The sequence below is a fragment of the Thermobia domestica genome, chromosome 7 (assembly GCF_964235325.1).
Source record: "Thermobia domestica chromosome 7, izTheDome1.hap1.1, whole genome shotgun sequence".
Classification (NCBI taxonomy): Eukaryota; Metazoa; Arthropoda; class Insecta; order Zygentoma; family Lepismatidae; genus Thermobia; species Thermobia domestica.
In genome coordinates, this window is record NC_137460.1 from 58,070,409 (window position 1) to 58,097,210 (window position 26,802).

Here is a 26,802-nt window from a genome sequence, read left to right on the forward strand (position 1 = left end):
AGCATACATAAGAAAATGACAATGAATGTACTCGTTCAAATCATTTACAAATAAAAGAAATAGAAGCGGTCACAAGTCAAACCCTTGAGGGATGCCTGAGCAAATATAATAAACTGCAGAGAGATAACCACAAATTTTCTATTAGAAATATATGAGGCAGGCCACATTTTATATTTTTAATTAATTCTATTTAATGATTTGTAATTTAAACCAAGTCTTTTTTTAAAGGTATTTTGTATTTCCTGTCATTCCTGAGTCGTAAGGGTATTACTTTAGGCACTGTTGGCATGTTTAACAAATACTTCTTTACACTTTTAGCGTGGTGCCTCAGTCAATTTCCTTCGTACTGACTTTATTTAATTTTAGGAAAAGATTGTGATATAAACATCAACGAATGTGAGTCCAATCCATGTATGAATGGTGCAACCTGTATTGATGGGGTTAACAGTTTTACCTGTGCGTGCTCAGCAGGCTTAACAGGAAACCTTTGTGAAATAAATATTGATGATTGTGCGGTAAGTGTTTTGCTAAATATATTGTAAAATTTCTTGGGTAGAGCAATAAAATGTACACGGGATTTGGACTTTCCCTTCACCTTTTTATTATAAAAAGTCTTTTATGTACACAAATTAAAATAAGTAATTCCTCTAATATTTAGGTAAGATTAGATAGGAGCCCGATGACCAAGCGTCGTGGGCTTTGAGGTGAGGTACTCTTGGTGACCGTGCGTCGTGAGAGGGGTGTAGATTAGGTATCTCTCTCTCGGTGACCGTGCGTCGTGAGAAAGAGGAAAGGAACCCGGTGACCAAGCGTCGTGGGTATAAGGATGGGTACCTCTCGGTGACCAAGCGTCGTGAGAGGGGTTTTAGGTGTTTCGATCAATCCGGGAAGATTGATGTTGGTCGAGGCGTTCAGGTCCCTTTTATCCTGTATTGTCGGCTTCCTTCGTTGATTCTCGTCTTTCCGACTGTTGGCGATGGTGATCGACTCCTCTTCGGGACCGTCGTCTGTTTGTTGTTATTTATTACTAACACATGTAGTTCACACGTGGTTATTGCATGACGTGTAGACATGCGGAACCTTACAATATACATACGTGATCCTAATGTGAGCATAATAAAAATTAAAGAGAAATATAAAAAGTTCGTAGTATAAATACTTAATGAAATGATAGAATGCATATTTACGTAGGTCGTTCAATATATGTGTTTCCCTAAGCTGTAAAATATGTATCTTCTAATACACATTTGAAAACTATACATACATGTGTAAGTGAGTTCTTCCTCATTACTCCTTGTAATATCCATTAAGATTCAGGCATTTGTTCCACTTCTTCATCACTAGTTGACAGGAGATCAGGTCGCGATATGTCGAACTCGAACTCTTCTTCAGGGAAACGCAATTCGATATAAGCGACCTGTTCTCTTCTTGACGATAACGTCTACCCCCTACTCAGCTCGAAAACAAGACACAAGATTGAAGAATTAAGGTAGGAACGGCTGCCCAACTCTCCATATAGCATTAGTTTAGCGCCGAGTTATTTCCATCTTTTTCCAGTATTAAAGTCTGCATTGCAACTTGAATTTCGAAACACATGAAAAAGTGAAGCGGAATGTAAGGAAAGTTCTAAATAGCCGAGCCTTTTTTTTTTCAAATAGTTTGGACAAATTGGTGCAAGGTTGAGACAAATGCCTGAATCTCAGTGAGGATTACATGAAGTGAGGAAGGACCCACCTACACATGTATGTATAGTTTATAAATGTATCTTTAATAAGTAAATATTTTACAGCTTAGGGAAACTTATATATTGAACGACCCACGTAAAAATAAAATATTAGTCTGGAACTCCCTTAAGCACCCGTATTAATAACTTCTTCATATACATTTTGATGATTGCTTGTCTTCATCTTCGGAACATGTCTATAAAGTAATTTTTTACGTTGATTTATAGACTCATATTAATTGTTATACTTCGTAGACAACAAATACTCTGGACTTATTATATTTATTATATATATGGTTTTCAGTTATATCTTGGTTAATAAAAGTTTCTCATTTGATATGTACAGCTTTTGAACAGCTCATCAGATAAATGTTATCCTTCGCATAGTGACTCGTAAGATTACTTTGGTTATAATTCGGGCAGTAGCGTACTTAAAATACCAAAACATAACTTCTGAAATGTAATGAGGCGTTTACACATGTAACACAAAATGTGTAAATAAATAAAATAAAAATAAGTTTAAAATACTTATTTTGTTCTTTTCCAGAGCTCACCATGTAAAAATAATGGAACTTGCATAGACGGCATAAATAGCTATACGTGTAACTGTACAGATACAGGTTATCATGGTGAAAACTGCGAAATGAACATTGATGATTGTGAAAGTGGACCTTGTCAGAATGGTGGAAAGTGCATTGATAAAATTAAAGATTATGAATGCGACTGTTATCCTGGTTACAGAGGTGAGGCACCAAAATTTTATTAACTGTACTACGATTAAAAAGGAATTTTTATTTTGTTAATCTTCCTTTAAATGATTATGTATATTCATTTAAAATTAGTTATTTATTCAAATTAAGTCATTCTAATTTCTCAGAGAAAATTAAAATTCCATCTAATGTAAACAACTCATCTTATGGAAATTCAAATCTGTTGAGTATTAGGTAAGTTAAAATTGATTCTGAAGCTCATTAATGCCAATTAAGATAGGTAAATGAAGTAATAAATACATTTCAGTCATACGTAAATGAATTATAAGGACACTAGTTAATAAATACACTTTTCAACGTACGCTTGTAACTAAAAAAAAAAAAAAAAAAAAAAAAAGTTGTATTGACATGTTATTTCTTTAAAAAAAAAAAGAGGAAAATGTTGTTCTTGAGTGACAAAGTTGTTTTGCTTCTTTATACATTTTCTGTCGACTTTTTTCTATGGCTATAGAAATTAAACAATGATTAAATTTTACGATGGTAAGTCAAAAATTATCCACAATTTTGACATAACTCTTCTTACATTGATTATACGGACTTCTGTCTTCGTTTATTTTATTGTTATTCTGTTGTTGTCATGCTGTGAAAGTTTGATCCTAATTCCTCTATTTGTCTTCCTTTTGTTGCAGATAGATCATGGCCACTCCATTAGAAGTTTGCACCAAAGAGAAACAAACGAGCAGTGATCCGGTTTTTGTGATCCGAAGACGTATCAGGAACTATTAAGAGTCTTCATCCCGGCGAAATTAAAATACCGCTAATTTTACAGTAATTATGTGATATCTTCAAATAGATAAAAGATAATTGAAATATGCAACAAGAGCGCCCTAGACAATATTATTTCGCGTGAGGTACCGTTATCACAAGTCACCTAGTGGCTTTCCGTTTTCAGCTGTTTAGAAACGCGAAAATAAATGCCGATTTTCAAAATGGCTCGAAATCGAAAGCAGATAAGTGAGTCGTGATAACGGTTTCTCATGTAAAATAATATTGTCTAGGGCGCTCTTGTTCCACATTTCGATTATCTTTTATCTATTTGAAGATATCACATAATTACTGTAAAATTAGCGGTATTTTAATTTCGCCGGGATGAAGACTCTTAACTAATTTCCAGATGATGTACCACTTCATCAATATTTACTTGTCTGTCAAACAGAACCATGTCATGTGCACGCTCAATGTTGTCATCATTTGTGGCGGCCGTAGATGGTCGTCCGGCTCCTTCTTCGTGCATAACACTTGTGCTACCATTTTTGAATTTTTTCCATCCATTCGTAGACACTCCGTTCCCATATTGTGCTGAAAGTCTTGAATGGATTGCGGCCTCTGATACACCGTCCGACCACAAAAAAAACCGGATCACTGCTCGTTGTTCCTCTTTGGTGCAAACTTCTAATGGAGTGGCCATGATCTATCTGCAACAACAGAAGAAAGACAAATGGAGGAATCAAATTCATAGCATGATCTCAACAGAATAACAATAAAATAAACGAAGACAGAAGTCAGTATGAACAATGTAAGAAAGAGTTATGTCAAAATTGTGGATAATTTTTGACTTACCCTCGTATTTATTCACTATTAACTTGTTTAAGCTTGAAATTGAAACAGGACTACTTGTAAGAATACAACCGCCAGTAAAATATATATTGATAGTGAGAGTTAAATTATGGTTAAAAAAAAAAAAAAAAAAAAAAAAAAAAAAAAAAAAAAAACCAACATACATTATAATCGTAAAATTTGTAATCGTCTTTGCTCAACACTAATATATAGAGACAATTTTCGTTCGCTCTTTCTGCGAACGCCCTCGGTAGTGGGATTATAAATGAAATTATAGGAAGGTGAATTTACACGGTAATCGATAAATTAGAAAAGGAACAGCAAGTGCAGTGGCGGATCATGAACGAAGTCACATCAGTAAAATTATAAAATTAGGGAAGAAAGCTTACCTAATATTACAGGAATTAGTATATTAGGTAAATTTCCTTCCCTTTGCTTTTAGCATTAAGATTGTAATTTTTTTACTGATGTGACTCCCTCATGAGGGGACACCATAGTGGAACTCTCTAGTGGTTAGAGCGTTGGATTCACGTCCATGTGGTCTCGGGTTCGATTCCCGGTCGGTGCTTCCTAATTTTCGGCGTCCACCCAGCGTCGTGAGGCAAACTGGGGAGTCACGTGAATGAAAGACGTGACGGCCCCTAGGTCTAGAAAGCTCCCAATACGCCGGTCAATAACAGGGTGACACAGCGCGCTGATCACGTGCTCGTCGCTAGGCTGGACGTAATTCAGCTGATCGCTGACAGATAGCGTTGGAGCAGGCTCAGGTTTACAATTGCTCTGTTACGCCGTTATTATTATTATTTTCCTTTTTCAAATAGGAGCAGTCTAATGGTTAGAGCGTTGGACTTACGTCTACGTGATTCCGGGTTCGATTCCCGACCGGTGCTTCCCAATTTTCGGCGTCCACCCAGTGTCGTGAGGCTAACTGGGGAGTCACGTGAATGAAAGACGTGACGGCCCCTAGGTCTAGAAAGCTCCCAATACGCCGGTCAATGATAAGGTGACACAGCGCGCTGATCACGTGCTCGTCGCTAGGCTGGACGTAATTCAGCTGATCGCTGACAGATAGCGTTGGAGCAGGCTCAGGTTTACAATTGCTCTGTTACGCCGTTATTATTATTATTTTCCTTTTTCAAATAGGAGCAGTCTAATGGTTAGAGCGTTGGACTTACGTCTACGTGATTCCGGGTTCAATTCCCGGCCGATGCTTCCCAATTTTCGGCGTCCACCCAGTGTCGTGAGGCTAACTGGGGAGTCACGTGAATGAAAGACGTGACGGCCCCTAGGTCTAGAAAGCTCCCGATACGCCGGTCAATAACAGGGTGACACAGCGCGTGATCACGTGCTCGTCGTTAAGCTGGACGTAATTCAGCCGGTCGCTGACGGCGTTAGAGCGGCTCAGGCCCTCAAATAAGCTATTGTGCCGACGGCGTTAGAGCGGCTCAGGCCCTCAAATAGGCTATTGTGCCGACGGAGTTAGAGCGGCTCAGGCCCTCAAATAGGCTATTGTGCCGACGGCGTTAGAGCGGCTCAGGCCCTCAAATAGGCTGTCGTGCCAAGTGGTTTGGTTAGTGGTGGACCTCCTCATGAGCCATTACTGAGAGAGAGAAGTGGATGAAATTCCCATTGATATCATATTCCTATATGATATTGATATGTACACTCATGTCCAAAATTATTGTCGCATGTCTTTAAATATGTTGTTGCAAGAGTATAATTTGATAACGAATTCGCCGGCAAATACATGTATGTGGAAAATTTCATGTCAAAAGAGCAGTAAATATAAACAATAAAACGAAAGTAAAACTTTCTTGTCCATTTAGCAACATTTTGTTTTACTCATTCTAATTTTCGTATTTATAATTCTTTTCCTATGAAATTTACCACATATATAAATTTCCCGATTATACACATAGTATCAGTATTAAAAGTACCCTGCAAAATCATTATCAAATTATATTCTTACAAGAAGACAGTTATAGATATGCGACAATCATTTTAGACATGAGTGTACATTATATACATAAAATTGCATGTAAATTAGGAGTGACCAGATTTACAAAAAACAACAGGGATAATTTGCAATCCGTGTAGATATAGTCATTGAGATTTCGTTGTTCCTACCAATAAGGAAGAATTTTCTAGCTTTTCAATGTTATTAATATTATTATTATTAAGTATTCTGCGCGTTGTTAGGCCCTGGAACTAATAGATTCTCCTTCCTGTTAGCTTAGAGTCTGGAAATGTTTGTTCCACGTTTCTCGATCTCCAGCGTCGTCCCAATATTTTCTTCTATCTTTCAAATAATCGATCAGTTGTGCTCTTCCTATTTCTCGTTTTCCTTCCATCTTATCCTCCATAACGTTATGAAGGAGAATAAGATGTTATGGAGGAGGACTATTTCTTCGCAAGATATGTCGAATTCAGTTGACCTTTCTATGAAGGAAGCTAGATGAAAGCGTGTTCCTTTTTTCCTGCTTGTTTTGAAATATCTTCGTTTGTCATTCCTTCTGCTCATTTTACCTTGTTCATACACATCTCCAGCACCTACATTTCGATAACGAGATTTTAATTCATTTAACCTTTTCCACTTTTAATTTTAATATTTCCTTTGAACTTTAACCAGGAGTAGAGGCAGTGGCGTATTTAGGGGAGGGGCTTCCGGGCTTAAGCCCCCCCCTCCGAAATGTTACTTACTATAGTAAAGTATATGAAATATATTGCAGAATTTTCACATTTTCAGGCAAAGCCCCCCCCCGAAACAAAATCGTAAATACGCCACTGAATAGAGGTATCGATTTTCTCTTCAGTGTCATATTTTTTAATGACCGAATATCTTGCAGAAGGGATGGTCTTTCCTTTAAAAAACTGTATAATTGCATACAATAAATTACTCGTGTACTACGTAACTACGAACCAAAATCGGGACGCTTTTATAAAAAAGGGGATATTTTGAGTTCCGTTTGTTTTTTTTCTTGGAATAATGTCATTAAAAACAGGACATTTGGTCACCCTAATGTAGATCTACAAGAAAGATGAAGACAATTGATTTTCTCTTCAGTGTCATATTTTTTAGTGACCGAATTTTTTATAGAAGGGATCATCTTTCCTTTAAGAAACTGTAGAAGTCCATATAAGAAATTACTCGTATACTAGGTAACTACGAGCCAAAATCGGGACGCTTTTATAAAAAAAGGGGACATTTTGAGTTCCGTTTTTTTTTCTTGGGACAACGGCGTTAAAACAAGGACATCTGTTTACCCTAATGTAGATCTACAAAAAAAAAATGAAGACATGTTGATATCAAAGCGCAAAACATTGTGGGGCATAGAAAAAAAAATAAAAGTAATATTACTTAATATAAAAGTAATATAAAGTAGAACTACGCGAGATGTGACACATATGTGTAAATTTTTCTTTTCCTTCTAGGGCTAAACTGTGAAGAAGATATTAACGAATGCGAATCATCTCCATGCCAGTATGGTGGAACATGCTTAGAAAAATCCAACAGTTCCTTATATCCCTCCGTATATTTCAATACACAATTCAGTTATGCTAATGCTGAAGGATATAAGTGTCTGTGTGTGGATGGTATCACAGGAGGCAATTGTGAACATAACATTAACGAATGTGAAAGCAATCCTTGTAGATTTGGAGCTTGTACAGATAAAGTTAATTCTTATGTATGCGAATGTGAAGATGGGTACGAGGGTGAGCATTGTGAAACGGAAATAGACGAATGCCTAAGATACAATCCTTGTAAGCATGGAGAGTGTAGTGATAGACGTGCCAACTACTTTTGTAATTGCGAACCAAATTATGGTGGCAAGAACTGTTCTGTTGAGTTGATTGGTTGTCAGACTAACAGTTGTGAAAATGGTGGAACATGTACTCCTTATTTAGAAAATGAAGTGGAACACAAATTTAACTGTACGTGTAGAAACGGGTTCTATGGTCAGATATGTGAAAAGATCACTACCATGTCATTGAATGGATCTTCGTATATTGCTGTTAATACGAGCAGAGATGAAGGATATGAATTACAGTTTAGATTTAAAACTACACTTCCGAGTGGTTTGCTTGCCGTTGGACAAGGGCAAACACTTTATGTGCTTGAATTAATCAATGGAAGGCTTAACTTACATACCAGTCTTCTCAACAAGTGGGAAGGTATTTTCATTGGATCAGAACTAAATAACAGCCAATGGCAGAAAGTATTTGTTAACATCAACGCAAGTCATTTAGTTCTGGCAGCCAATGAGGAACAAACTATATATCCTATCTCGTACCAGGAGAGCTTCAACTCAACTGCCACAAGTTTTAACAGAACATATCTGGGTAAGAATGTGTCATCATTAGCACAACTCTTACATGGACCGCATTCTTTCGTTGGTTGCATGGAAGATGTTCAAGTCAATGGTTTATGGGTTGTTCCTCAAGCTAGTCCTGGTGTTGATAAACATACGGTGAATATCGAAGTTGGGTGTCCACGAACACCCAAGTGTGATCCCAATCCATGTCAAAATGGTGGTCATTGCATCGATCTGTGGCAGAGCTTCAGCTGCACCTGTGAACGTCCATATTTGGGAAATACCTGTCAGTATAGTAAGTACTTCTTCTATTTCTCTTGATTTTACATTCGTAAACAAAGTTCAAATTATTTTATTCTATTATTTACTAGTGTTCAGTTAGCTGGGGACTTCGCCCTCAGATCCTCGCACTTTATATTTCAGCTTTTGCTTCAATTTTTCGCACGGAATACGTTTGTGGTATTATTCTTTGTGAAAATGTAAACACCTTTCGCGCTTAGAATACGCATTTTAATCACATGATACGCAATATTTTTTTCAGCACTCATACGTCATTATAACTAACAGTTTTTTTAAAAGGTCCTAATTAACTCAGGATTAAAATCAGTACTTCTTTTTACTTTTTTTTTCTTTGCTGTATATTGGTAAAGATAAATGAATAAATGATTTTAGTATGTACTATTCTACACTCAATTAAAGCAAACAATAAAAGAATATGGGTATTTTTTGCCTGAAAAAGTAAAATTAATTTGGTCCTTAAGAGGTTTGTATCATTGTATGTAGTTGGATGAAAGCTTTGTTTCTTCGTAGATTTCACAGCAGCACCTTCTAGTTATCAGAATACAACGAAGTGTGTTATTTTTTTGTAGATGTAACAATAGTAACTTTTGGTCATGAAAATACGACGAATAAAGTGTTATTTCTTTGTACATTTAACAACAGCAGCTTTTGGTCATGAGAATACTATGAATAGCGTGCTGTTTCTTTGTAGATGTAACAGCAACAACTTTTTCGTCATGAGAATACGAGGAATAAAGTATTATTTTTTTGTAGATTTAACAGCAGCAACCTTTGGTCACGAGAATACGACGAATAGCGTGGTCACCGTGCTAGTCACTGAGGAAGCACGAGAGGTTATCAGAAGCATTTTGGACATCTCAATGTTTATACGAACGAGAAAGAGTACTGGAACTATTTTATATCTGGGATCAATGCCAGATAAAGTATCTTACGCTGAAGAAACTCTGATTGCCGCTGAATTGGAGAACGGAGAGTTGCTGGTTCATTTACAATTCAATGCTACACCTGAGAAATACCCTGTAAGCGGAGTGAAATTAGACGATGGATATAATCATCTGATCCAGGTAGGTGCATGGTTGAAGTAACGTTTTCAGCCACTCCTGACAACGTAGTTTCCACAAACTGAAAGCCAGTGAATTACTGTTAATAAATTTTATCATGGTTAGGGGAAGTCAGTAAAAATTTGGGAGTAAGGGAAAATTTACTTTTCCAACTTAATAAAACTTAATTAATGTATTTTATGGTACTTTAAGATCAATGAAATATCTCCTAAAGTGCCATAAAAATGAGGTATTTCATATGGTATAGTGTATACATCCACTGTTAGTGCTACAAATACTATAAAATGGATATGAATGGCTAAAAAACATAATGGAATAAGTGCATAAATTTTGTTTCCGAGCGAACAAAACAAGTTGGAGTTTCCATAAGTTTCTTAAGAAAAGTGGGATTATATTGCTGTGTTTTGCTTGGTAGAGTCTAATAAAAGTCTGGGAGACCCTTTAGCGTTTTATTATAAAAATAGTGTCTTAGGAAATTTACAAAGCTCTTGGAAATAATACAAAGTTTATGAGATGCTTTCCAGTCTGGAGACAACTTCAGTACACGAAAAGTGGCCTTAGATTCAAAATATAAAATGTCCTAGCCCACAGCGGCGTCGGACAATGATTTAAAGGATATCCTCCGTACTCATCGCAGTTTTAGGAGCTAGTATAGTTAAGGATTACCCTTTTGCTTATTGCAGCCTTCGGGGTGGGTAGTTATAGGAAATACTTCTTTGCCCATGGCAGCTTCAGGAGTTGGGATTATAGATCTGCGGAACCCAAGGCGGTCTCGGGAGATAGTTTAGGAAGGTTAACGATCAACATTGAAACTGATGCCTCTGTCCACCTGATGTCCTCTTTTATGGATGTCCTCCGAAGGGGAGGTCCGTGAGGAGAGCGTCGGCCATCTTCAGTTTCCTTCCGAACCAGCTTTGTGGTTTCCTAATATCCTCCTTCTATCGTCTACTGGTGATTATGTTTTAAACACAATAACGCGTGTTCGTGATTTGAAATATGTATTATATAAAGGTAACCAAGAAAGTTCAGTCGCTTTTTTATCCACCACCTTCAAATATCGATATGTCACCTAAGCCGTACCTGGAAAATCAAAAATAATCCCCATCAACATTGACGACCTTCTGCCAACGTTCTGGAAGGTCATAGATTCCATCACGGTAGAACGTAGTGAGCCGTGAAGCGAAGAAAGTATCAAGTGCATTTTGCATCTCTACTAGGGATTTGAGGCGTCCTCTAAGGTGAATGTCCAAGGAATTGAACAGGTGGTATTTGGACGGTGCAATGCCCGGGCAATATGGCGGATGCAATAGTGTTTCCCATCCAAGGCGTGGAATGGCGTACCGGGTCATCCTAGCCACGTGGAACTTAGCGTTGTCCCGTAACAGGAGGACCCCTTTGCGATTCAGAAGTGCTGGCTGCAGAGTTTTTTTTTTTTTTTGTTTTTCTTGTACACGGCTCAGCTGTTGACAGTACGCAGTTGCATTGATGCTCTGACCAGTTGGTAGCAGTTCCCGGTGTACGATGCCGCTAGTAGTTCACCAAACACACAGAAGGACTTTCTGGTGCTGAGCTGATTTCGGCTGTTTTGGAACCGGTTCATGGAATGCTAACCGATGATGGCGCCATGGAGCTTCGTACAGGACCCACTTCTCATCGACATCGACCCATCGACCTCATCGACCCACTTCACATGTCAACACCCTGTCCGGAAATGACTCCTTCCTCAGACGAGACAGCAAAGAAACACAAGTGTCTTCTCGCGCTGCCTTCTGGCCCGGAGTCAATCATGTGGGAAAATCGACCTAACTTCTAGTTCTTCTCAAGTTGATGGAAGTGCTGCCGAATGGTTTCTTTTTCTCCACTCACACTGAACTGTAGTCCCAGTTCCTCCCGTGTCTGTCCACTGTTCGCCTCAATTGTTGCCTGCAGATCTTCATTTTGTAGATGTGTTGGTCTTCCGGCACGTGGTGCGTCTTCGAGTGTTTCGTGACCGTTCTTAAACTTGTTAAACCACCGTTACGCTGTCCATGCAGTCACAACAGCCTCACCAAAGGCCTGGCATACTTTCCGCTCCGCTGCAGCGGCGTATGATCTCAGTTTGAACTTGTACAACATACATGCCCTTATGACGCTCTATGGAGGTCCCATGTTTACCCTGTCCTTATACAAGTTCACAGTGTAACTGAACTGCCACAAGCAGGTAGTATGTTGGATATACCCACACCAACAATTGACCTTCGCCTTATCTCCATTCGTATTCAACTCACGGTGTGAGGGCCAATGGAACACAGACCTCCACAAAAAGCGACAAAACTTCCCTGGTTACCTTATAATAGTTGGCTTACACGTGGGGGTATGGAACCTTACAATATAAAATAATTATATCTCTGGCAAATAGCAGTATTCTTTTAGATCTCCTTATTACAAGAACTTTCTAATGTGTACTTGTCACTTACGAACTCTCAATTTTGATCAAAATGTTACTTGCCCTGTTAATAGTTTTCAGCCGTTCATATGGCACCATTGTTACTTGTATTAACGATATTGAATACGTACGCCATATTTATTTTCTAACCAATTCATTTATATGGGAAATATTTTTTGTATTTTCTTTGAAATGAACTTTGGACAATTTTAAAATGACTTCAGTTTATTGATTTCTTCTTCAAATCTATGTAATTGTTCCCTAGTTCGTGAAAATTAAATGTCCTAATATATAATTTTATTTTTAACAATCAGGATTGATTTAAGTCTTATGAACTTTTTATATAATGAAAATTCTTATTGAAAATGTAAGGGACATTTAACTGGATAGCTGAGAATGGTGGCGAACGTATCTAGCATATTTTGCATTGAGACAATACGTTATTTATTAACTCTCTCGTTGATTTCAAATTTCACGAATACCCTGTGTCAACGAGTTCCAGTTGTAAGTGTGCTACTAAGCCAGTGAACGAGATGTTCGTTACGATTTTATTTTGGTTAACTATTCAGTTTGGGGGACTAAATACATTCATTAATGAATTTTACGAACGATGCTAATTAAATTAATTGAAGTTACATTAAAATCTTAGCAAGGTTTTAAACAGGAAAGTCAAATTCCCGGTATTCGGGGTATATTAAAATTAAACGAGAAAAAAATATACAGGGTGGAGCAGAGGAAACTTTTTTTTTTCTTAACCGCTAGTACTCGGCGACGAGATTGGGGGTATTCATTTTAAGCGAGCGTTGCAAACAGCTCAGACAATGTAGTTTCAGTCACTATGGAGCGTTGGTACGTAGGGCAGTTCTGTATATTAACATAACGATCCAGATGAAAATGGACTTCATTACTCGTGAATATTCGGACATCTTCATTTTCCACAAGAATAGTGTCCATTCTGTTACAGAACTTTCTGCTCTGCACTAAATCCGTTTCATGTAGCTGCTGGACAATCATTATTTTGTACGGGTAAAATTTGAGATCATGTAAGATGAGATGAAGCGAACGACGTGACATACCCAGCGATACAACCTGTCGCCTAGTGGATCGTGTCGGACTAGCAAGAACTGCTCTTACACTCGGTCTACATTTTCCGGAGTTCGAACTGAACGGAAAGACCAGGTGGTTTCTTTTTCATCACAGATCCAGTACTTCTGAATGCTGCAAACCATCGAAGTATATGTTTCACTTTGGGTCTGTACCTCGACGTTCGACATTAAACTTTCGACGGAAAAGACGTTGAACCGCGTTTCCATTGCTTCTAAAGAACTGCTCTACCGCAAACTCGATGATTTACGCTCCAACGCTCCATAGCGATTGAAACTGCATTGTCTGAGCTGTCTGCCAACAGTGTCGCTCAAAAGTAATACCCCTCCTCATTGCCGAGTAGTAGCGGTTTAAAAAACATGCGTTTCCTTTGCTCCACCATGTATGAGAAAATCTTAGAAATCAATCAATTCTATTTTCCTGACACTACGTACTGCATAATTGGAAATTCATGGAAATTCAAGGAGGAAATTCGCATCCTTTTGTTCTTTGAATTTTCATTAATATCAGAATCATTATAGACAGCACAATGTATATGGGTTTTCATGGAATTGCACCGTTTCCTTTTATTGTCGTCATTTTACTAATTCTTTTATGAGTCACTTGCAAAATGTCAACTCTCTCTTTCAGTCTTCAGGGCATTTAAATATTCTCTACAGATCCTAGTGGTTAGTCTAGATGTAAATTGAAGAAGCTGGCAAATTAAGACAAGTAACATTCGTTTAGTTTTTACTTAAATCACAATATAACAAGTTGAATTTGATGTGCTAAGAAACTAGAATAATGAAAAGTAAAAATAAATAAATAAAGTAATAATAATAAAAAAAAATAAAAAAGTAGTAAAAGTAATTTAAAAATTTGTGGAAATTAAAGTATGTAATTTTGCCTCATGTTTTACAGGTTGTAAGGAATAATACGTTAGTCCAGGTGAAAATAAATGGTACAGAATATTTCCGAAAGACTATCAGTGCCACAGGCCAACTTAATGTTCAAGTTCTATATCTAGGAGGAATGCCACATCAGAATACTCGCACTGTTCGGCAAGCAGATAGAACCGGCAGACGTGCCGAAAGCACTCTGGGCAAAAGTTTCTTCAAGGGAATTATTCAAGATGTTCAGGTAAACAACGTTATGGATATTTTCCATACAGTGTTTGAAAATTAAATTCAAGAACTGAAAACTTACAATGTATAATATGTGAATTTTCATACATTTATCTCAAAACAAAGAAATTTCAGCGTTGGTATATGAAATACTGTTTTTTTCTTGAACATATACATATGCGCATATGAAATCATAAACAAAATGAATGTAAAATTTTCCAGTCTTTTGATAGATCGTCTGATGCAAGTGAAAAAAATATCTACTACGTTATAATTTACGTGGGTAACTGAATTTTGCTATATTGTACAGACGACATCTTATCTTACCAATTAACTCTTAAGAGCCTGACCTACTAAAAATAATACAAAAAATACCATGTTTCTTTTGCTTGTGTATTCATAAGTGAAAGGAGATAATGAAATGCAACTTATCACAATCATAGATAATGATATTCTACAACAGAAAACATAAACCTGAATAATTTTCAGTGTTGCCATCCATAGAAATTACAGTGTTGCCAGAATAACAATGCCCCAAAATCTAAGTTAAGACAGCGACTAGAGGAACGGTCCCAACTGCATTTGGTTACGTATCATGTTGTTTTGGTTTCTTGTGAACTATTTTTTTTAAATAACATTGTTATTTAGTTTTAATAACTGTACGTTAAAACTAATTTGTTTATTACAAACTAAGTACAACTATTATTTAAAAAGTAGTTCACAGGAAACCAAAACAATATGGTACGTAACCAAATGCAGTTGAGTTTGTTCCTCTAGTCGCTGTCTTAATTTAGCTTGTAGGGGCGTTGTTAGTCTGGCAACACAGTAATTTCTATAGCTGGCAACACTAAAAATTATTCAGGTTCATATTTCCTGTTGTCGAATAACATTATCATGTGGTAAGTTGTATTTCATTATCTCCTTTCACTTACATATGAAAACAAGCAAAAGAAAAATGGTAGATTTTGTATTATTTTTAGTAAGTCAGGCTCTTAAATCCCTGTGTTGGCTTGTTTCCTCCACAACATCGTGATGATTCTTTCAGATTTAGTCTTTGGATTGCTGTCTTCCTTAAATCATCCTCCACATGATCCACATGATCCAATAACCATAGTTTTAGCATTTATTTCTTCGTAGTGGACTGAAATTTCTCTCATAGTTTTTTCGTCATTCTGTTACTTTCCAGCCGTGTTACATATCGTCAACAGCTAAGTTATTTTACTTTTATAAATCTCACTATATCTTTTTTCTCAGAAATTTCAGTAATTTCAGTATGATTTCTTATTTCCCAGTTACCTCCTTCTTTTACTGGTCCTTGTATTATTTTAATTACGCTTCTCCCAAACCAAATTACGTTTTTCTTTGTCGTCCATTTTCAATGTCCAAGTTGCATTCCTATATGTTACCGTTGGTCTAATGAGAGTGTTGTATATTTTCGTGTTTGTTTTCCTATTTATACATGTATTTTTATAAATTATTGATTTGCAAAAAAATGTTATACACACACACACTCACATATCTATCTTTGTTTCAACTGAAAAATGTAATTAGTAATTTGGGTAACGGTCCCTTCTGTTATCCTATTACTGTTTCTTCTTTTGTATGATCTGATAGGTTATTTATTGACAGTCGAGCAGCTTTGAGTTCCTTTTGATTATCTTTTGTATAAGTATGTTTAAGGATAACAGTTATATGTTGCTTAGTGATACAATAGGATGCATATTAAATAAAGTAAGTAAAACATACATCTTACGCATCCGCTGAATGAAATAGTTGCATGTGGTTTCCTTTAGCAGATGCTTTTTCTTTCTCTCTCTTGTTATGTATTGTTCCATTTAGTTTCCTTACGAGCAATTTTAAAGTCGTTGATAAACTTTTAGTTTGTAAATGGACAGATAAAACTATCAAGAGAGTTACGTTTGATATTCATATGTATTTCTTTATGTAAGCTTTGAGAGGTGATGTCAATTTCCGAAACATGGTGTTCACTCTGAGATCAAAACAATGGAATGATATTTAACTTTATTTGAGAATTTACTCAAGTGCGCCAATTATAACAAATTTACCTTTCGTTTTCTTCTATATATCTGTATGAATTGTAGTCAGTTTTCGTGTATAATATTATTTATATTACTTTCTAGCGTAATTAGGTTTCTTATTGATCAGAGTAAATATTTCAAAAGGCTTGGACAAATAATTGTATGCAAGTTTTTAAGTCTTTCTTGAAAAAAAAAAAAAAAAAAAAAAAAAAAAAAATGGTATGCTTCAGTTAACTGATAACATGATTATTCTGTGAGATATAAATGATATTTTTAGAAGGAATACAAGAAACCTTTAAAAAAGAAAAAAAAATATTAGTTTATCAAGAAAAAAAATATTGTTGAGAGGCTGCTCTAGACTGTTATACAGCTGTATCATAATTTAATTTGTGTTTGTTATTAATAGAATTATATTACTGCCTTTCATATTCTGTATAGTTTTATACATTATGTAATATTATGCAAGATGAATTGTCTCATTCCCACATGCAAGCTTGGATTTATACTTGATTTTTTTTCTCTCTTTCTCTCGCAGATTACAAACGGATCCCATTTGATGATAGTTGAATTCTTCAAATTGAATGTACAGGATCTGGAACTTCCACCATCTTTTGGTGAGGTTCACTTCCAAGAAGGTTCAATATTGGAAGGAGTTGTTTCTGATAATACTTGCATTTCTAGTCCATGCCAGCACAATGGTACTTGCGTCGTTACGTGGAATGATTTTGAGTAAGTACAATTCATTTTGTTCCTTTACGTTCATTAGCTTGTGAAAGAAAGTGAAAATTAGAAATAAAACCAAGTATTGTTGCAAATATTCGGTGCACAAAGAAGTATTTGAATGGATAACGCTGATCTTCATAGTAGGTACTTCTCATCGGATATAATGCAAATTATTGAATTGAGGCATTCTAAAATTTACTAAACACTGTTCGTATAAGAAATAGATGTAATACGTGTAGAGTATTGGTTGAAAATCTTCTTGTTAAAAGATCTATGCACAAGCCAAGAAAAAGATGCAGGGTGTTTGCTGACCTAGACATCCTGAAGAAAACGTTAAATTTAACCAGAATACCTGAAATATTTTTAAAGCTGTTGTACGATGGTCGCAATGCTATTTTTAAATTAAAATGTACTTTTAAAAAATGGGAAATGAAATATTTAAATTTTACGTCCCACGGTTATGTCGGCTAGGTTAAGGAGACAGCAATGATAAGAAATGAATGAAATGGTAAAATGAAGAAAGTGGCAAGAAACGGGAGAATCCCCCCCAAAAGTGCACACACACGGTGTTTGTCCACCACAAAGCTCACTTAGCGCGAGCTGGGATTGAACCAAGGATCCCATGCACCAGAAGTGAACACTCTACCACCGAGCCACCGCGGCCCCCTTTAAAAAAAATGTGAGTTCTAAGTTTGGATATTTTCCTTTAGAGATACTCGCTGTTTTTCCAACTGACTTTCTGTTAAGATATAGGCCTGTAAGGATTTATTTTATTTTATGATAATGTGCAGTCTAGTCAACTCATACGAATTATTATTATTATTATTATTATTATTATTATTATTATTATTATTATTATTATTATTATTATTATTATTATTATTATTATTATTATTATTATTTACTTTTCAACGAATTAAATAAATAATATTAATTTCGTATATGAAAATACGCATCTTTTGTCCTCGTACTGGTCAATGCACACACCTTTGTGACAGGATGTTCCGGTGGGGAAGCCTTGGAAAGTTTGAACGTTTACATTGGTTCGTATTCCACCTTAAATTGTAGGTTCATATCTGTAGCTTCGGTGCTGAAAAGGGACGCTAAACTTCAACAAACAAACAAACAAACAAAATGTGACAAAAGAATGTAGAAAATACACCCTGGGAGTATTTTCTTCATTTTGTTGGATGATTATTTTGTTAACTACTGGAGCCGTTGAAGAACTATGTTCTACATACATACTATGTTGTTCCTCTTCATATCTTGAAATTTGCGATATTAACTAACACTCTTATAATATTTGGTCACTAGCTTAATAAGTTATATACATGCACTAAATTCATTTAAAATTTTGAATTCTAATTTAGAACTTTCGAAACGATCCTCAGATACTTGAGAAATGTGGTGATATTGAAATGAACACTGAATATTGCTCCATGCTAAGCTTAACCTGGCAACATCGTTCTGCGCACTGCACTTTGTTTCTGCCGCGTACTGTACAGTATATTTCAAGATATAATAATCATAGTCATCGAGTTAGAATTGTTCGCAGATTTTCCAGGTTTTTTCTTTATTATACCTATCGTGGGTTAAGGTGGGTTCTGAAATATATACCATTACTGATTTCTGAGACAGTGCTTTCCAAGACTCTTAATCTTTCTCCGATGTATAAAGAATTGAGGCTTTGAAGAAAAATATTAGAAAGCAAATACATTTTTATATTATATTTTTGGGTAAAATTTTATTTCTGTATTTTTTTTTTTAAATGTGTCTTTTGTTTATTTTCAGTTGCAAATGTCCCAGAGGCTACAAAGGAAAAGTGTGTGATGAAATGGAATTTTGTCAGTTACAGGAATGTCCCACTGGTAGTCGATGCCATAACCTTGAAAATGGATTTGAATGCATTGCAAATGCCACATTTAATGGATTAAATTCCTCCTTACATTATGGCTTAAACTGGGAAAATAACGCTGTGGTGGATAGTCTCGAAGTAACATACCGCAGTCGCACTGGCGGAACGATCCTATACATCAGCAAGGACTCTAATTATTTCGCGTTATCTGTTGACACTGATAAAGTTCGGGTGACGTGGAAATTCGAAAGCGAAGGCAATGTATCGTTTGCTAAAGGAGAAGAACGAGTTGGCGAGTGGAGTACTTTCACCATTCAGTTTGGTGATACTATTCAGGCAGGGTTTAAAAACAAAGAGTTGCTGACTTTTGATAAAGGCAGTTTCACTCTGGAAGCGTGGCACGAGTTACTGAAAGGAAATATCATTGTTGGAAGTGGTGGTGATTCCGATTTGACTACTGGGAAACAAACATTGTATTCGTACGAATCAGGAATAACAGATAGTGGAATTACTAGTGTTGCTTTGGAAGGCAATGATGTTGATATTCATGGGGCAGAGCATCTTCATACGAATCACTACAAGGGCTGTTTAGGTGAACTGCGAATTGGGAATCTTCTTTTACCTTTCTTCCCACAAGATAAGCTAGGAACGACGAATCATACAAGGGATTACTTTTATTTGATTTCAGAGCTGACAAACTACGTTGAAATTCAGTGTATTTTGTGCTTTGATTTTGAGTGCCAGAACAACGGAACGTGTCAAGACCCAATGAATAATTATACATGTAATTGTTCTCCAGGATTTGAAGGCCCTTATTGCTCTATAAATATCGATGAATGCGATGGAAACCAGTGTCAAAATAATGCTACATGTATTGATGGTATTGCCAATTATACATGCGAATGTGAAGTTGGCTGGGAAGGTTGGCTGTAAGTACTTTTTTGTTTTGTTTTAATAGGTTGATTGAAATTAAAGTTAGGAATCTTAAAGGTGGGAACGGGGCATTTTCTTGTTCACTTTCAGTTTTTTGTTCAGTGATATTCAAATTATTATTCAGTGTTCTAACTGATTTGTCTTTCTCTTTGTTCTTATACTTATCTGCAATATATTATGTGTCCCAAAATTTGGGTTTTGCAGAGACGCTGTTCTTGTGGAGTGCGACAATATAAAATGAAGAAATATGTGATAACTCTGTGAGTTATGATCATAAATGTACATCAGCTCGACATTTTTTTTCTTAGGTAGAAAAAAAGACTTTAGAAAACCTGATTTACTAAGAGTTTCACACATTAGAAAGGCGTTGTCATTATCATGAATTCCCGATTCCAGCATTCTACTCGGTACGAGATTTCTCTTTGATCCTTGATTCTTTGCCCGTTTTATTGTTCTCGATTCTGCATCATGTTTGTTTCATCCTATATTCCTTTTTGCGATTTCCATGCCTTTTTTCTATCATTGTAATGTGTGGAAACTTTGTAGATAAGTGTTCTTGTTTCATTGTTTCAACCATTGTAGCCTTGATTTTTTTAAACTCTTTATTGAACTGTGTCTTGGTTGAGTGTATTCCTGAAGATTTAATCTTTTTAGCTCCCGACGTAAGCATACGGGAACTTAGATGTTTACTCCTAATATATATATATATATATATATATATATATATGCATGGGGTGCTTTATTGCTCGGTGCTACTGGCCAAATGTCAACGAAATTTGGTAGCTAAATAGCCGATCGTCTATAAGAAATCCGGACCTTAAAGGCAGAGGGGAGTAAGTGATTTTTTTCCTGAAAATGAGTTATTGCCAGATTTGAAACGCGTGTTCTGATATATCTTATTCTTAGAAAGCTTGTAGTTGTATTATGAATACAAGTCTGAAGGCACTTAAAGGCAAAAAGAAGTAAGTCACTGTTTTCTCTCTCTCCTGAAAATTTAATAAAAATGACTTACTTCCCTCTGCCTTTAAGGTCCGGAAATAAAGATCGCTATATTTGGTATTTACAGGTGTATGTGATGTTCGTGTGGCAGGGCATCAGTACATGCGTATTGTTATCCAGGCGACGAGGGATTGTTGATTAAGGACTTTCACTTTCTTTCTTCGGACGCAACATGAAGTTGTGTGGCTGAATAATGAAGGTTCGCTAACGGATGTGACTATGATACATTGAAGGTACTCATCCTCGGTTTAAAGGAGAATGCAGAACTGTATAAGATATCAAGTGTATATCAGTCAAAACAGGTGTTCGCGTTCTCGTGGTGGGAGGAAACACATTGAAGGATAATTAGCGGAAGGATAATCGACAAATCATATTCGTGATGTCACAATAATTGTTACAGACAGTCGTATTCAAGACGACGAGAAAAAGAGTCTCACACTTCGCTGTTCTGTAGCAGCATTTCATTGTTCAGTCGCACAATATCATGTTGCATTCGGAGGAAAAAAACGAAAATGCTTAGTCAACAATCCCTCGCCAACTGGAACGTATTTCTCAACACTAATAGTCTTTTAATACTAGTGTAAAATTTTTCAAAATCAAATATTGCACCATTATATATTGTAGGAAATCAGGACAAATTAAAGGTATCGGCATTAGCATTTAGAAATGACTACTATTATTCTAAAATTTTTGTTTCATGATATTTTACGACTTGTAAAGAACATATTACAAGCTTGATATTTTGAAAAAAGGCCTCAGGACGACAATGCTCATGCGCTGATGCCCCGCCACAGGAATATAACATGCATATGTGTGTATATATCACACAAAGTAACTGTCTCATTTAACACAGATATTAAGATATTTTAAAATAACTTTTTCATTTGAGTTTTATCAAGAATATAAGTAATTAAACAGATTTCATTAATCAAAGAGAATCTATGTAAAATATAAAACGTTAAATTATGCTCATAAGAATATGCATACAAACTGTGTTACATAGGACACAGTAAATCGAGACGGTGGCGGTGATACTAGTGTATTAAAGATAAGAAAGAATAGAAATTGAATATATCAGTTACTAGTGGCTTGAAATAGTGTGACGCCACATCCTTCTAGTTGCCATGATGATCGCCATTTTCTTTTCTAAACAACACAGTGTAAGGAGCTAAATGCAGCGTGAAAATAATATGTTAAGTTCCGGATTCCAAACATTGCAGTAGAAGAAATACTTGTACTTTCACGAGTGAAAAAAAAAGATAGAAAAATAATTAGGCAAATAATGCGTTAATGACAAGCATTGAAAGTAAAATCAACGAGTTCATGTGCCTTGTGAAAAATCTTCCCTGTGATATCGTAAGGTTTGTGTATTTATACATTTTGAGGTTTCATTAAGTCTTCAAGTGTACTCATCTTCTTTATCGTTGAATTTTGAATGTAAATAATCCTGGAAAATGTTGATTCAGTTATATCTGTATCGTATATAATATTGCAAAAGGGAACAAAATTACTTTTTTAACATGTGTTTTGTTTGAGCATGCAAAACAGAAATCTTGTTTTAAATCTATACTGAACCAGTCATAATTGGATGTTTTCGTGTTATATTGTATTGCCAATATATAAAGCTACATTTCTTTAACTTTAACTTAAAATAGGAAAAATTCGATGTATTTTCACCGAGGTTTAAATTGAAAATTCTCAGGACACAGTGACTGCAAACCTAATGTTTTCTTACTGCATCTTCTTCGTAACTTTTTAGCTATTATAATGGTGCACCCATATTGTAAAGGGTGGGCGTAAGAAATGTACATGCACCAGTAGCTAGGTAGAATTCGCAATTTTCTAAAAGAAGATAATATTTTTTTTTTTTCTTTTAAAAAATCGATCCTTGTACTTTTAGTTGTACGATTGTGCCAAAATTCCGTCAATCTCCAGGTTAGAGTTTGAATTGTGTATAATTGCTGCTTCTTGTGAGAACTATGCTGTAATAGCGCTTACATTAATTATGCAATTTCTACTGCGTATATAAATTATGTTCTTTAGACGGTATTATTTCTTTGTGACTAATTTTACTCGTAAATTTTCCAAATAGTGTTTTTCATATCCTTAATCAATATCTTTTGCTGTCAAGTGTACTTCATTTTAAAAATATTTTGCTGTCAACTGTGGATAATTTTACAGCCATTGTTCTTATTTATGCTATACGCTGTTGTCTAGAAAAAAAAAAAAAAAAAAAAAGATAGCTATCATAATTATAGAGAGAAAGTGACGTCATCATTATTTCAGTCTATTCATATCATGAGATGCGTGTCTACTAGCTGTAAATGAAAATTATTACAGCCCAAAAGACATAAATTGTTACTTAAAAGACATAATGAATGAAATTCTGTGTTTATCTATCCTATAGGTAAAAGTGATCGATTGGATAAATCTAAAATTTGATAGTAATATTTTATTCTCTTCCGATTTTGTGTGTAGTGAAAACTCTTGGTAAGTATTTTAGTGCAAGGTTGAAAAAAAAAAAAGATAATCTTGAATGCGCAGACTGTCACGAAATCGGTCACGACGCAGATTTTATGTCCTGTGAATCTTTTCAGAAATCATAATTTTTATTTACAGTAAATTATATATTATATACTTTTGATAAATAATTTGATTGGAAGCAGTAGCAGAGAGGCACTGAGAACTTTTTCTTTCTTAAGTATTGTTAATTTGTCTCAAAATATAATTATATAATTTACAAATCAACGCACTTCTTGTAGAGGTTTTGTTAGACGAACACCGAGTAGTTTGTTTATATATGTTTTCCAAGTGAAATTTGATTCATAAAATAACTTTTCTTTTTATGTCATCGTCATCATCATCGTCGGTATTCTGCTATTATTGGCAGGTCACTTACTACAACTGAGAAGCTTCCATGCTCCATGGTCTTACGCTAGCCTCTTCGTCCTCACTACGATTTTTCTGTTTTGATATTGTCCATTAATTGTAGTCTCCTTCGTCCCCTCCCTCTCTTTCCTACCACAATATCCTCTAGCACGTCCCTCACGATGCAGTTCCTTCTTATCCAATGTTATCCAATGTCTTTTTATGTAAGGACTTTAATTTATATTCCTTAATATTCTATTAGCTCACAATTTTACATTATAATATTAATTGTTCCAGATGTGAAACAGAAATTGATGAATGCGCATCGAATCCATGTCAAAATGATGGAAATTGTACTGACCTCTTAGGACGATACGAATGCGTTTGTGAGGAGAAGTACACAGGAGATAATTGTGAATCATTGAAAGTTGTTACATGTGCAAATGGATTGTGCAAGAAGGGATCTACATGTATAGATACTCCTACTCGTGGTAAGCTTGCATTCGTATTTATTTATTAATTAGTTTTAAGACCAATATATTTTTTTAAAAAAATCCGGTAATTTTAATCATAGTTTTTCCTCTTAAATATGGGACATAGTTTGACGAATAAAATAACTAGTTTCTGAAATACTTCTTGCTAGTTATTATTTCAATCTGTGGCCGGAGTCAAACTTAAGACGGAATGCCAATCTTTGTCTTTTATTATTTTGTTTTTAAACTTGCTTGGTTTCGCTTTACATTCGTACGAACTACGGACACAATCCTTATTTACGTGGGCTGTGAATCACACCAGAGCTTGAATCCAGTATAGTTGGTGGATCACAGATCTTCTTACAAGATAAACTAGTACAGAACAAGCATTATCCCACCATTTTATGTCACCTTAGGAGAGCTGGGTTACAGGACGACGCCATTTGTCCCAGCTACGTTAGTGATTAAAAACCATATTGCTGCGAGAGAGTTATGCTTGATTCTTAAGATTTTATTACTTCTCTCGTTTTCCAAATATGAAATCGCACTTAAATGCGTAATTAAAAAATACGAAGAACACTGAGTGTCTAACAGTGTACTTTTAATATAGAGTATTAAACAAATCAGTTATAATTTTGGATAGTGCAAAATTAATACTTTCATATCTCTCCTTTCTTTCTGTGTGTTTAAAATGTCATTCTTACTTCGTGATCAAGGCGGATGATCTTCAGTCAAAATATTGAAAAGAACTATTTTAAAAATATAGGGAACAATATTTCATATTTAGATTTAAAAAAACTCAGCAATTTAGATAAAACATATATAATTCATTTTCTGTAAATTTAAATCATCCATGTTTGATTTTCATGTGTCTAATCTTTTCTCTCTTCTTTTGATCTCCACGTCCTATATGTTTAACCCTTTATTCCATTTTTTTTTTTTTACCTCCACTTCCCATGCATTTAACATTTTCTCCGTTCTTTTGACCTCCACTTCCCACGCGTTTAACATTTTCTCTCTTCTTTTGACCTCTATTTCTCATGCGTTTAACCTTTTCTCCCTTCTTTTGACTTTCACTTCCCACGCGTTTAACCTTTTCCCCCTCCTGACTTTCACTTCCCATGCGTTTAACCTTTTTTCCCCTTCTTTTGACTTCGACTTCCCATACGTTTAACCTTTTCTCCCTTCTTTTGACCACCACTTCCCATACTTTTAACTTTTTCTCTCTTCTTTTACCTCCACTTCCCATGTGTTTAACTTTTTCTCTCTTTAGACCTCCACTTCCCGTGCGTTTAACCTTCTTTCTCTTCTTTTAATTAGTAGAGTGCTTACCTGTGGTTCGTGAGGTCCCTGGTTCGATCCACGGGCAAGAAAGTTTGTGGTGAATAACATTGTATCCATGGATTCTCTCGGGGTACTCGCGTTTCCTCCCACTTTCTCATTCACTAATTGTTCCATCGTCATTCACTTGCCTTAATCATCTTCTCCCTTGGCCTGACGGGCGTAATCGTGGGACGTTAAACTGAAAGATTTTATTTCATTTCAGTTTTCTTCTTTTGGCCTCTTCTTTACATGCATTTAAGCTTTACTCCCTTCTTTTGACCTCCACTTCCCATGCGTTTAACCTTCTCTCTTTTCTTTCCTCCACTTCCCCACCAATAAAGAAATTTTTATGAAGATACCACTACTTGATCGATATTTTCTATGTATAACTCTCCAAATCACGTTTAGAGCACAAAGAAAGTTGTAATAAACAAAGGAATTTTATTTTGAACGATATTCCTATCCCGTACATATTTTGCAAAATATGCAGAGGATTAGTCCGTATAATGTTATGCAATGAAATATCTTAATTATTCTGTACATGAAAACGTTTTCAGAACATTAGAATAATTTCGTCTATCTCGTTACATTATACTGCGATCAAAATTAGAAACGCGTTAATAGTTCAAAAACACGTGGAAATTTGTGTTAACGTAAGCTACGCCACGGGATTGTTAAGGTCACCTAGAGAAGAGTCAATGGTAAACGTTGTAGTGGAGTTAACAAGAGGATGGGTTCTGTAGAAAGAGACAACAACTTTTCAATATTGCGTCTTGTAACATTGTGTTCAGAATGATTTGTGTACAGACGTGGAGAGAGCACAGCGAAATTCTTATGGCATGACAACAGGATAACATTGTTGTCAGTTTGTTTTCTTATGCAGATGTCAATTTGTTTCGTTTCTTATTTTGATCCAAGTATAGTATAATAATGAAAAAATAAATCGGAAAGATGCAGGCAAATTTTTAACACGTAAACAGAGAGAGATAAGTCAAATAAAATACAGAAAATGTAAGTAAAAATATAAAATCAAATGAAAAATAATATTACACAAAGATTTCACGTTTTCGTTTTAATCATTTGTAACCATTTCCTCTCTCCACCCCCACAACCCACCCAAGACAAAATTGAATAAATCCAAACATGTATTGGAAAGCAGGCTGTAAGGCCAGAGAGACAAAACAGCCACACATCTGGATGAGTTATTTAACTTCCCGAGAATCTAATTTAGTT

General features: G+C 35.6%; 1 protein-coding gene across 3 annotated transcripts in view; it reads left to right on the forward strand.

The window, feature by feature from the left end:
* crb (cell polarity complex component crumbs) overlaps nucleotides 1-26,802 on the forward strand; it is a 249,974-nt gene that overhangs the window by 200,290 nt on the left and 22,882 nt on the right. For all 3 annotated transcript variants that reach the window (XM_081764729.1, XM_081764731.1, XM_081764730.1), the window contains 8 exons: nucleotides 367-515; nucleotides 2,271-2,466; nucleotides 7,483-8,658; nucleotides 9,417-9,727; nucleotides 14,154-14,372; nucleotides 16,931-17,124; nucleotides 18,910-19,902; nucleotides 24,071-24,264. In XM_081764729.1, the coding sequence (XP_081620855.1) occupies nucleotides 367-515; nucleotides 2,271-2,466; nucleotides 7,483-8,658; nucleotides 9,417-9,727; nucleotides 14,154-14,372; nucleotides 16,931-17,124; nucleotides 18,910-19,902; nucleotides 24,071-24,264 (3,432 nt within the window). The remainder of the gene's footprint in view (nucleotides 1-366; nucleotides 516-2,270; nucleotides 2,467-7,482; nucleotides 8,659-9,416; nucleotides 9,728-14,153; nucleotides 14,373-16,930; nucleotides 17,125-18,909; nucleotides 19,903-24,070; nucleotides 24,265-26,802) is intronic.